At 42.2% G+C, this 12,319-nt stretch overlaps 3 protein-coding genes across 3 annotated transcripts; all 3 read left to right on the forward strand.

Moving 5' to 3' along the window:
- The first annotated feature begins 1,645 nt into the window (after positions 1 to 1,645).
- LOC115713767 (uncharacterized) lies at positions 1,646 to 5,164 on the forward strand. Its single transcript, XM_061114514.1, has 4 exons — positions 1,646 to 4,381; positions 4,467 to 4,685; positions 4,776 to 4,868; positions 4,948 to 5,164. Exons 1-4 carry the CDS (start codon positions 4,097 to 4,099, stop codon positions 5,104 to 5,106), a joined length of 756 nt encoding a protein of 251 aa, XP_060970497.1. The 5' UTR covers positions 1,646 to 4,096; the 3' UTR covers positions 5,107 to 5,164.
- A 2,494-nt stretch (positions 5,165 to 7,658) lies between these two features.
- LOC133037153 (uncharacterized) lies at positions 7,659 to 8,587 on the forward strand. Its single transcript, XM_061113995.1, has 3 exons — positions 7,659 to 7,793; positions 7,891 to 8,067; positions 8,177 to 8,587. Exons 1-3 carry the CDS (start codon positions 7,728 to 7,730, stop codon positions 8,585 to 8,587), a joined length of 654 nt encoding a protein of 217 aa, XP_060969978.1. The 5' UTR covers positions 7,659 to 7,727.
- A 73-nt stretch (positions 8,588 to 8,660) lies between these two features.
- Positions 8,661 to 9,866, forward strand: LOC115714893 (uncharacterized). Its single transcript, XM_061114513.1, has 4 exons — positions 8,661 to 8,866; positions 8,961 to 9,152; positions 9,240 to 9,565; positions 9,645 to 9,866. Exons 1-4 carry the CDS (start codon positions 8,675 to 8,677, stop codon positions 9,727 to 9,729), a joined length of 795 nt encoding a protein of 264 aa, XP_060970496.1. The 5' UTR covers positions 8,661 to 8,674; the 3' UTR covers positions 9,730 to 9,866.
- The last annotated feature ends 2,453 nt before the right edge of the window (positions 9,867 to 12,319 follow it).

Genomic DNA, 12,319 nt, shown 5'->3' on the forward strand with positions numbered 1-12,319 from the left:
ATACATACTTAATAATATTGGTCATATATGACCACATTCCTAATATCCCACAAATACCCCTCCCATTTGAAAAAAAATCAAAAACTCAAATCATCCATCCATGGCTGCCTCATCCCGAACCTCTCTTCAGCGTCCGACCACCACGCCTGGCCACCGACGACTACCCACCACCCCGACTATGCACGACCACCGTCCGAACCACGCACGACCCAGCCCCTTCTCTCGGACCCAGCCCCTCTCTCTCAAACTGAAAAAAAAAAAAACCAGAGGTCCGATGGTCAGACCACATGGTCCGATGGGGTCCGATTTGGTCGGACCCCATCGGACCATGTGGTCCGACCATCGGACCATTGTCTCTTTGTGGTCCGAACTTGTGGTTATTGATTTGGGATTAATTTCACAGCTATGCAAACTGAAGCGCTTCCTGTGGTGAACAAGTTCCAGCTTACAGAAGATCCCCACTCGGCGTGAGTTTCTACTTTCTTTCTCAATGTTCTGAGTTTTTCTTGGGTTTCTTGGATTGTCATTGACCAGGTCTCTTGGATCACCCAATTTAACTTTGAGTATTTTGTGTGTGTACTTGGTCTAAATTTATTTCTGTCATTAATTTTGACTATGAAATACCCATGGTAATAGAATAGTAGTGAACGGTCTTTTATAAATACCAACCGATTCTTTTCATTTTTTGAAGTACTGTTTCTTTTCTTTACTGGGTTTGTACTGAGTTACTAGTGATGCATTTTGATTTTGACTAGTTTGGTATATAATGTATCGAAATTCATATGCATCTTGCTGTAACAAATTCCACTGATATTGCATTTTTTTTTTCAGTTTGAGGAAAACAAAGAGACAATGGTCCGATGGTCGGACCCATCGGACCCCATGGTCCGACTATCGGACTGTGGTTTTTTTTTTTTTTTTTTTTTTTTTTTCTTGATTTCAGAGAGAGGAAGAGAGAGAGGTCCGATGGTCGGACCTTGGGGTCCGATGGGTCCGATTGGTCGGACCCCGAGGTCCGACCATCTACTGTGGGTGGTTTTTTTTTTTTTTTCTTCGCATTTCAGAGAGGGTCAGAGGCCCGTCCCACCGTCGCCGGTTCTGCTTGGTCGGAGTTGGAGTCGACGGCGTGGGTGGGTCGGGGTTGAGCGTCAAAGGAGCACGGTGGGACGGGGTGCCTCTGTCGGTTGCTGGTTGCTTTGAGAGGTTGCGGCTGGGATTGGGTTGAGAGAGACGAAGAGAGAGGAAGATAGAGGGTTTCAAATGAGAGGGGTAGTTTAGGAAATTTAAAAATGTTGTCATATATCACAAATTTTACTAACTTTGCATTTAGGGGAAAAATTATTAAGTAATTTAAGCATAGAAATTCAAATTTCCCACCTCTTTTGCGCGAGGGGAAAGTCTTATGAAATTATTTTATGTTATGTTTTTATTTAGTTTACTTATTTTATTTTGTTTAATTTTATCGGTGTTGTCCACTTATGTCTTTTCTCGCGTTGGCTTTAGGCCTTTTTTGGAAGTTTTATCTTTTTAGATGGTCCTGCGTAAGTTATGAGCTTAATGCTCTTTTCGTTATCAGCGTGGTTGGTCGATATTTGAGTCATCTCTTAGTGAGTTTTGTGCAGTTCTTCTGCCGAATTTTTTTTTTTTTTTTAAAAAAAAAATACTATTATTAAAATCCACATTCATCCATAATAATAAAAGGGAAATTTCAATTTTTGATCCTAATAAAATACCCCATTTCAAAATATATACCCTCCACTAATTTATACAAATTAATTCCACTATTACTCATTTGTACCCAAAATACCCCTCAAATTTAATTTTCCTATTCACACTCTCTTTCCGTCTTTCCCTCTCTTTCACTCTCTCTCTCTCTCTCTGTCGTTCCATCTCTCTCTCTGTCGTTCCCTATCCCTCTTCGACATCGACCCAACATCACGACCCACTCCGGCCATCCACCCACGTCCCCGACCCACTCCGGCCATCCACCCACGACCCCGACCCAACCACGAACCACCACGGACCACCACCACGACCCAGTGACCACCACGAACCACCACGAACCACCACGGACCACAAAACGTCGCCACCACCAGCACCCGTGATCGTCGACACCGAACAGAGGCCTTCGCCACCACGAGCAGTACCCGTCGCCACCACCACCCGTGATCACACTACAAGAAAAGGGCTTTTTGCCGGCGCATTTGGTGACATGCGCCGGCAAAAGTTGTCGACACAAACAAATATATAGAATCCCAATTTTTTTTGGGTTTACTTTTGCCGGCGCATATGTGCGCCGGCAAAACATATCTATACCGGCGCTATCAAGTTAAATGCGCCGGTAAAACGTGAAAACATTAGGCGCGAGAATTTGCCGCCTTTGATTTCATTTTTGGGGCGCATTTATACTTTTGCCGGCGCACATTTGCGCCGGTAAAAGTAACCAAATTTATTGGAGGGGAAATTCCCGCGTGGGTTTTATGTGGTAGGTGGGGCCACTTTTGCCGGCGCACTTATGCGCCGGCAAAAGTGTTAAGTGAAACGCGCGTTTTGCCTTAGGTCAGAAATAATTTTTTTTAAATACTTTTACCGGCGCAATTGGATGCGCCGGTAAAAGATGTGATATGTATCAGGGGCTTCGAAGCCCCCTTTCTTCCCCTCCATTTCATTTTCTGCAAACACAGCAGCCACCCCCTCACCCCCTCTCCTTTTCTCTCTCAAGCCCACTCCCCTTCTCTCTTGTTTTCCCTCTCAATCTCTCTCAATCTTTGTAATTTCTCTCAAAATCTATCTCCCCCACTCAATCCCTCTAATTTCCCATTATTTTTTTCCCCAAATAAAAAATCCGACCACACTCCGACGACACCACCGGCGGCTGCACCACCGCACCACCACTACCGTCCGCATCACCGCACCGCCCAACGCACCTGTTCAAGGTATTTTTTATTTTTTTTTTCTATTGAATAAATATTTAGATTTGTATATATGTGTATGTGTATATGGTAGATATGTTTGTATATGTGTATGTGTATGTATGTATGTATTTATATGTATGTGAGTGTATATACGTATATGTGTGTATGTGTATGTATGTATATTTGTGTATGTGTATGTATGTATGTAGGTATATATGTGTATGTGTATGTATTTATATATGTATGTATGTATGTATGTATGCATGAATATATGTATGTAAATATGTATGTGTATGTATGTATATATGAATGTATGTATGTATGTAAATATGTATGTATATATGTGTGTATGTATGTATATATGTATGTAAACATATATATGTATATATGTATGTATGGGTGTGTATAAGTGTATGTGAGTTTATGTGTATGTGTATGTGTGTGTATGTGTATAAGTGGGTGTAGGTGAATAGCTATGTGTATGTGAGTGTATATACTAATATATGTGTGTATGTGTTGATATGTATTTAGGTATTAAATTTTTAATTTGATTTTACTTTTTTATGTAATTAGGTCCGTGTTCAACCGCTCGGGATTACCGCAAGCTGCCACAAGTTGTTATTTTTTCACTCGATTCAGGTATATTTTTTTGCTTTCACTTAGTACGTAGTGTTATTTTTTTGCTTTCAACCGCTCATGTGTATGTGAGTGTTATTTTTTTGATCTACTACATTCCTGATTTAAAGAACGGTAAAGACTGGCTGATTGTAAATGAGTACATACCGCGCAATGTTTGGGACTTCCCGGACACGGATGGGGAGACACCCTTTGTACAGGAAAACAATTCAGCTGAAACCGAGTTCGTTGTTCAACTTCCACAGTTGGATGATGTTGACTATGTTCGCCATGATGTCGACCCAACTGAAGTTGCAAACATCCATCGTGTGAATTCACAGCCTCAACAATTAGATGATTTCATTGTCGATGATGACAACGAGGGTCTAAATACCGAAGAAGACAACTCCTTAGAATTAGAGAGTGACAGTGATGATAATGCTGTATATGTAACTGATGATGAGGATGATGAATTGTAATTGACATAGTGTTTTAAATAAAATAAAAATTACAACCCTTCTTCTTTAATATGTTTGCAATATGTTAGTTTATTTTAAATAAACAATATGTGTTGTATATGTAGTATGTCTACACCAGGTGGCAGCAGTTCGAAAAAGAAAGGCGTCAGAGGTAAATACAAGGGCAAGAATGTTGAGGAGGAGCTCTCCAAAACACAATCTGCCAAGTTACCGATTGAGGTGCACGCAGAGACTGGCACCCCCGTAGGCAAAAACGGTAAAAAATTCAACAATATGGCCAAATGGATGACTCGGATGTCTATCCCCATTAATAAATTCAAATGGGAAGATGTCAGTAGAGCTGACATCAACGCACTCTGGGATAGACTTGAGGTATGCCTTACTAATTTTTTTAATTTCTAAATTACTATACTCTTATTAAATTGTAATTAATGTATTAATGTGTAACTTTTTGCAGACCAAGTTTATCCTCCCACGAGATAACCCTACATTCGTAGACTACGGTGAGTACGAGATGTCAAAGGGTTTACGTGACTGGAGGGCAGACTGCAAGAAGAAGTGGATACAAAACATTGAGGAGCTTGGACAGGAGAGGGCCGACATGTCACCTCCTGAGGGAGTAACTCAAGAGGTGTGGAGTGACTGCATCGCTTATTGGAGCACAGACAAACAAAAGGTACATTTTTTAAAATTTGAAATTTTGGTAATGTTTAATTTATATAGTCAATAATAAATAATTAATTGTTAGAAAAATTATTAATTTCAGGCGAGAGCAGCGAAAAATAAAGAAAGTCGGGGTAAGATGAAATTTCTAGGAGGCTGGGGCTCCAAGCCCATTGTTTCACATGTTGTCGAAGGGGTAAGTTTATATTTAACTATCATTCATTTAACTTTTTCTAGTAAAATAACAGTACTAATATATTTTCTCTTGAAAATAGGCTAACCCCGACACAGGAGAACTGCCAACTGCGGTGGAAACTTTTCAAAAGTTTCACCATAAAGGCAACGATTGGCGCAACGAGTTCGCGCAACAAGCTTACGTAAGTTTACGTTTTAATTCAATTTTTATTTATTTCTTTCAATTTATTTTGTGTTAAAATTAACCATTTAACTTACTTGTTTAATTGTTTTAGGAGCAAATGGTTGAAATAGCGGCAACTCAACCGACGGCGCCCCTTTGCGCAGATGAGCCCGAAGAGCTGCGTCGATCCTACACAGTACCCCCGAGACTTACCTGTTATGACGCAAGTACTCAGGGAACGATCTCGGCATCTTAGAGGCTTTGGCCATCTCCCCAGACTGAAGGGAGTTGGGGCCAAAAGAGCACCTGCCACGCATCCTTCAGCCCAACCGACTGTTACAATGGAACAGTACGAGGCTTTACAGAAAAAAGTGGAGGAAGCGGAGCAGACAACTCAACATACGAGGCAGCAGTATGAGACACAACAACTCTACCTCAGACGATTCCAAGATCAGTTTGAGTATCTTTCTCGAGCTGTGCCGGGTTTCAACTTGCCTCCCATGGATCTTCCACCATTGCCCACTCCCAGTGCCGGATCATCGAGCCGCTCGCAGCCGTGGATCGTCATCGCAGCCTCCCGAGACTCAGAGAAACAACGATGACGACATTACCCGCCTATAGAACTGTACTTTTTTTATTATCTAGTTCGAACATTTAACATTTTGTTTATATACTGATTTTAGTAGTAATTAATGTTGGTTTATCTTGTAATGTAAATTATGTTGGTTTATTTTGTTAATATAATATTATAATTATTTAAAAAAATATAATTAATTATATTTAATTAATTAATATTAAAATTAATTAAATATAATTAATTAAATTTTTTTTAAAATAAAATTTAATACTTTTGCCGGCGCAATAGTGCGCCGGTAAAAAGTGGCAAAAACAAGTGGCGCCAACAGTCAGATTGGCGCCAATAGTTTTGCCGGCGCATGTAGTGCGCCGGCAAAACTATTGGCGCCAATCTGACTGTTGGCGCCAATTGTTTTGCCGGCGCACTATTGCGCCGGCAAAACCTAATCATAGCAGGTTCAAGGCGGATAAGGACAGTTTTTAACACCGGCGCTTATTTTTTGCCGGCGTTATTCCTCGCCGGTAAAAGGACGTTTTACCGGCGCAGTTAATATACGCGCCGGTAAAAGGTCCTTTACCGACAAAGCTTTGCCGGCGCAGTCAGGGTACTTTTGCCGGCGCAACAATGCGCCGGTAAAAGCTGGTTTTCTTGTAGTGTCATTAAAAGGTAATGTTTATGTTTTGAGAAAAAAATACATTTATCATAGATTTGGATGCCAATTATTGCATGTTGTTGAGATTAGTGGATTTTGTGTAGCATTTGTGATCTTTAGGTTGTAGATTGTAGTGTTTCAATGAAATCTGTGTAAATTACAGGGTTGTCGATGACATGTCAATAGGTTATCGATAGGATGTCGATAGATTGAGTGTCTGTTTGAATGTTACTGTAATTTGTATGTCGATAGGATATCGCTTGTATGTCGATAGGATGTCGACCGGTATTTTAAGAGTATTTCTGCCCTATATTGTCGACGACTTGTCGACAGTATGTCGATTAAATGAACATGTTGATTGTTAGGTTGTATTGTCGACTGAATGTCGACAGTATGTCGATATATTGTGTAATTGTTATTTGTTTGAATTGTCGACTGAATGTCGACAGGATGTCGACATTTTGTCGACATGAAAGTATTTTCTCTGCTTTTGATAATGTCGACATAATGTCGAGGGTATGTCGACATAATGTCGACATGTTTGTTTTGAAATTTTTGTGTGCTTACTGTTAGATAATGTCGACTGAATATCGACATGATGTCGATGTTATGTCGACCATTTTAAATTTTTTTAGCAGCTTTATTTATTTGTTTTTTTGTTTTTTCAGATGGCTCCCAGACTCATTATTCCAGCACCCGAGCATTTCACTGGCCGCGTCACATATAGGGAGACCTTTGGAATTTTTGCAAAAATTAAAGCTCGGTTTGAGGAGTTCAACCTTAATAACACGGCGAAGGAAAGCCGTTTCGGGAGCTTCTGGAATGCCGTACCACTGACATTCTCCTCGGTGTTATTTCACCAGCTGATGCTCCACAAAATGAAAGTGGATGCTCAGGAGGAGTTGAGGATGAGGTTTTATGTTGGTCGGAAGGAGGTCCGATTCGGGGTGCTGGAGTTTGCACTCATTACGGGTTTGGACTTCTCCTCGGGGCCAACAGAAGAGGAGAAGGCTGCGCAGGTCGCGCGCTCGGGGTCAGACCGATTGATCAACAAATATTTCAACCGGTCTGATAGTGTGAAGACAGAAGCACTCCAACTTCAGTTCACAAACTGCCAGAACCCGGAAGACTTGTACAAGCTCGGCTTGTGCTTGTTTGTGGAGTCAGTGCTTCTGGGCCGCGAGGCCAACGCGCTGATCACGCCTCACATCATTAGATATGTGGAAGACCTCGAGTTCTTCTTCCGGATTCCTTGGGGGAAGCACTCATTCGCCAGACTCATGCACTCGCTTCAGAAAGACATGTTGAAACAGAAGGCCAACTACGAGAAGAAGCTGAGTTCGGATGTTCAGCACGAGTGCAAATACACAGCATATGGCTTCGCACTGCAATTCAATATTGGGCGTACGAGGCCATTTTGGAGGTTGGCAAGAGGTATGGCACGAACCACGGGATTCGGTTCCCCAGGATGCTTAGCTGGACGAGCAAAGGCGATATTGGGAAGAAAGACGTCAGCGCATTATTTTCTAGACGGGTATGATTTTCACTTATGTTCTGAATAATTATTTAACATAAATGCTTGTAATAAATGCTAAATGGTTTTATTTTGATATTTGTTAAACCATAAACAGAATCTGGAAGTGGTGAAGGGGCTACTTCCACGGACAGAGGAGGAGGCATTTGTGAGGACAATATCTTACGATGGTGTGGAGAACCTGGTTGATGATGCTGTGGATGACACAGAGGCTGAGGCAGGTAGTCAGGTACCAGAGACTCAGGTCCCAGACACTCAGGAAAGAGACACTCAGGTACCAATTTCTGGAACTTTTTTTTATGTCTTTATTTTTTATTATTTTTTTTATATAGTGGAGGGTATATCGTATGCTTACCGTATTTTTTTGATATATATTTTTTCAGGCCACTGCTTCAGAACCTCAGCCCAGTGCACCATCTGCATCAGGCGTTCGGGGTGCCGAGTACACTGATTTAGTGGCTCGGTTGGATAGGATCGAGGGTGACACTCAGGGTCTGTATGCTGCTCATGTCGAGCTGAAGAAGGCATACGAGACCAGCCATGTAGAGCTGAAGGGTGGTCAGAACGTAATTATGGAGCAGCTCAGACACATATTGGCCATGTTGAATCGTCCGCCAACGACAGCTTCAGCACCGGAGGCCCCAGCAGATCCATCTACCCCACCACCACCGCTTCACCCCGCAGAAGAGGATGAGGTCTTCCCCGACGATTACGATCCTTATGAGGGAGCTCCGGCGACTCCGATCGAGGCACAACCTCTTATCCATGTACATGACACCGAGTCGCGAGGGTGAGATTACGTCTATAGAGGCACAACCCGCGGTGGTTAAGAGTCGGAAGAGGAAGAGAAAGCCTCCGTATGGTTCGGTGACTATACGGAGATGAAGAGGAGACATAGGCCATCTTCGACTTTTGATCCCCTGGAGCCACCGGATGAGAAATTGTTAACCACTTTCCGAAAGTGGTGTGTTGGACTCATTCCGAACCACCGACTTCGGGATTTGAGAAGTGGTGATTACGGTCCAGGATTCTTTTGGATAATGCTCACACCAAAGGAATGGCTTACAGATGACGTAAGTAAAGTATTTTATAATATTACTTCACTTTACAACTTTATGTGCAATTAATATATTTTTTTGTGTAACTGACATTTCCGTTTATATGCAGCATATAGATGCAGCAATGCATATGCTGAGGAGGCGACGCACCGACTATCCACTGACATTTCCTCAGAAGGGTATCATTCTCTCCACATTCGTGACCGCCATGATCAGCAGTGCATGGACGAGCCACAAGGGTCCGAGGAAAAACTTTAAATGGGAGGAATATATCCTGGACTACTGCACAGGGTTTCATAAGGTATTGTTTTAGTAAGATTTTAAATGTTAATTGTTTGGGAAGATTATTATGGTTTGTTAATTGTTTCGTTGTTCTCTGTAATTACAGTCCCAAGTCTTTGAGAGATGGAGGGGTAACGAGTTTATTTACTTCGTTCTGCACCTTCCCACGGCAAGACACTGGGTCACAGTTGAAGTCGACATAGAGCTGTGGAAAATTAATGTCTACGACTGTGATTCCAGCGTCTGTCATTGGACCGCCATGGAACCCATCTTGAAGGTTTGGTCAGAACTGCTGCCCTCGCTAATCCTTGCAACCGGGGAATTTCCACATAACAACCAGATCATGGCGTTAGCTAACGGTGACATCACGGTGCTTCCAAAAATGCACGCGACTCGAGCCACTCACGACTTAGTTCCGAAGTCAGCAACCAGGTACATAGCAATAAAAAAGTACTATAGTATTAAAATATGTTTTACGTTAGACTGACTTTACATTTTATTTTGCATTTAGTGGTGATTGTGGCGTGTATTGCATTGAGTATGTGGAGCATCTCATGATGCAGCGTGGATTGACCGATGTGACGCCAACCGGATAGCCATGTTTCGTCAACGGTGGTGTGTCGATTTATTTTACCAAAATGTCGGCTGATTATATGTGTAATTATTGGGACATTGTATATTTTGTGTAATTAACATTACAGTTATGTATATATAGATTTTCTTTTCGTTCAAATTTTGATAATTATACGTGGTTTCAAATATAAAATATCAACATTATTCAACAAAAATAACTATTGAACCTAAAAATAATTAAAATATTTGAAAAATATTCAACCTCAACAAAAATAAGTATGACAAAATATGCATCATTACAATATATCAAATTTCCCAACGAATACGTACAAGACGCCTCAGATGCGGGCTTTGCATGTTGCTCTGTTGTGGCCTGAACTGCCACAGCGGCTGCAGTTTCGTGGTACAGAACCTTTTTTATCACCAGACGGGAAACGGTTCTCCCGTCTTCTTCCAGCGTTGCTTTTTCTTGGACGACCTACAGGCTTTTTTTCCACAGCGAGATGTGTTCTGGGAGAACCCAACTTTCATATTCTTGATGTGTTCTGGGAGAACCCAATCATCCTCGTCACCAGCGAGATTGATGGTATCATCGTAAATCTTCCTCCACGTTTCTTTTGAATAATAAGGTGAGCAAAGCGTGTACACACTTGTGTTCGTTTTCAATGCCGCGGCACATGCATGAAGGCAAGGGAGTTTCAATAACGTGAACACGCCGCAGGTGCATGTTCTTTCAACTAGATTCACATCACCACCTCTTTCACCGTTAGGTCCCCTACCCACGTTATACAAATTGGCTCCATTTCGTTGGACGCGCCTGTACCTTGCATTTTCATGAATTTTTGCCAAATTTTTTTCGAAGAGCGTGGCCAAAGGGGTGGCACATTTGTCAGCATTTTCGAGGCGATCAGCGAACCACGATTGGAGTGTGAACCTGATAAATTCAACCAAAGTAGTTATTGGATATATCCTGAACTCTTCTGTGACACTATTGAAGCTTTCAGCAGCGTTGCTCGTCATGATGTTGTATCTATCGCCCAAACAATAAGGGTGAGCCCACTTCTCAAACCCTATACTCTCCACATATGCAGCAATGGCCGGATTCATCTTTCTAAGCTTCTCGAACTCTCTATCGCATTCGCCTTCGACCATGCGTAAGCAACATTATATATTTGGTTGAGAAAAGCATCAGTCTTGAATTTGGCGTTCACGTTCATAACAATGTGGTGATAGCATGCACGGTGGACCGCTTCGGGAAAAACGAGTTCAACAAAGATGATCAATGCTTTGATGCCTATACCGACACAAACACTAAGTTCTCAACCACGCCAATTGCTACCCTCAACTTCTGTAAGAAATACGTCCAGGAGTCGTTATTCTCACTGTCAACGATACCATAAGCAACCGGCAACAATTGGTTGTTCGCATCGTATGCCACAGCAACTAACATTATACCGCCGTACTTCGTCTTCAAGAAGGTGCCATCGATACTCAAAACAGGACGACAAAAAGAAAAGCCCCTTCTACATGCACCGAGTGATATAAAACAAGACTTCGAACCGCTCATCCTCTAAGTACAAGTCCGCAATGGTACTGGATTCTTCGTTCCGGCATGTACAAGTACCCGGTGAAGCTTCATGTATGAAAACTCGTGCGTACCCCTAGCATACGTAAGTCCCATCTCCCCGCACCTCCACGCCTTCACATAACTCATACTGATACCGTAGTTGTCAAACATGTCCCTCTGTATGTCTTTAGCCTTGTACTTAGTTCCGTCTTGGGTGTACTTCCCCTTAATAAGGTGGCCAACTACCCATGGTGCTGCTTGACGGTGATCTGAACGTCTCGCATTCAAGTTACATGTGTGTTCATTGTGAAATACAGTGACCTCAAAGTTGTCGAATGCATCTTCTTCCTCCCCCTCAATCTCCATTTACAATCTGGAGCCTTGCATGTAACGTACAACACATCGGGGATGACTTCTTCACCATCCACTCGAAATTGTTATTAAGGGCAAACCTACCCACAACTTGTCTCAGTTCTTCCTTGTTTTCATAAAAATTACCAAGCTCTATCACCCCTGCTTCCTTACTTTGTAAACAAGTAGTTAGCTCATGATTTTCCATTATATCTTCCTTTGTCCACATGGGAGCTTTGAACTTGGTACAAACTTCGAAAGAGGAGAACGTTGAGAACGTTGCATGACGAGCATGTTCTTCAGTTCTGCCTGGTCGACTACTGCTAGTTCCAGGTGTAGTGCGATTTTCACTAAGAGGTTGTCGTTCTCGCTGTGTACCTTGGTTACTCGGTACACACTCTAACCTCAACAATGGTCCCGCTACGGGTTCATCGACTGCTAAATCATGGTCATCGTCCATATTCAAATCTACAATAGGATCATTATTGTAGAAGGGTGTATCGAACTCTTCAAACTGATGAAATCCTGTCGCTTCTTGTTCTTGCCCTACATTGGTCGGAACATCAAAATTGGTCGGAACCTCTAAATTGGCCGGAACCTCCTCATTCACACCAATCCCAACATCTGTTTCGGGAATGCAAGACCCTACCACACTCCGAGGGAGAGGATTAGTAGGCGGCGTAGGCTCCGAATTC

This window comes from Cannabis sativa, chromosome 4 (genome assembly GCF_029168945.1).
Source record: "Cannabis sativa cultivar Pink pepper isolate KNU-18-1 chromosome 4, ASM2916894v1, whole genome shotgun sequence".
Classification (NCBI taxonomy): domain Eukaryota; kingdom Viridiplantae; phylum Streptophyta; class Magnoliopsida; order Rosales; family Cannabaceae; genus Cannabis; species Cannabis sativa.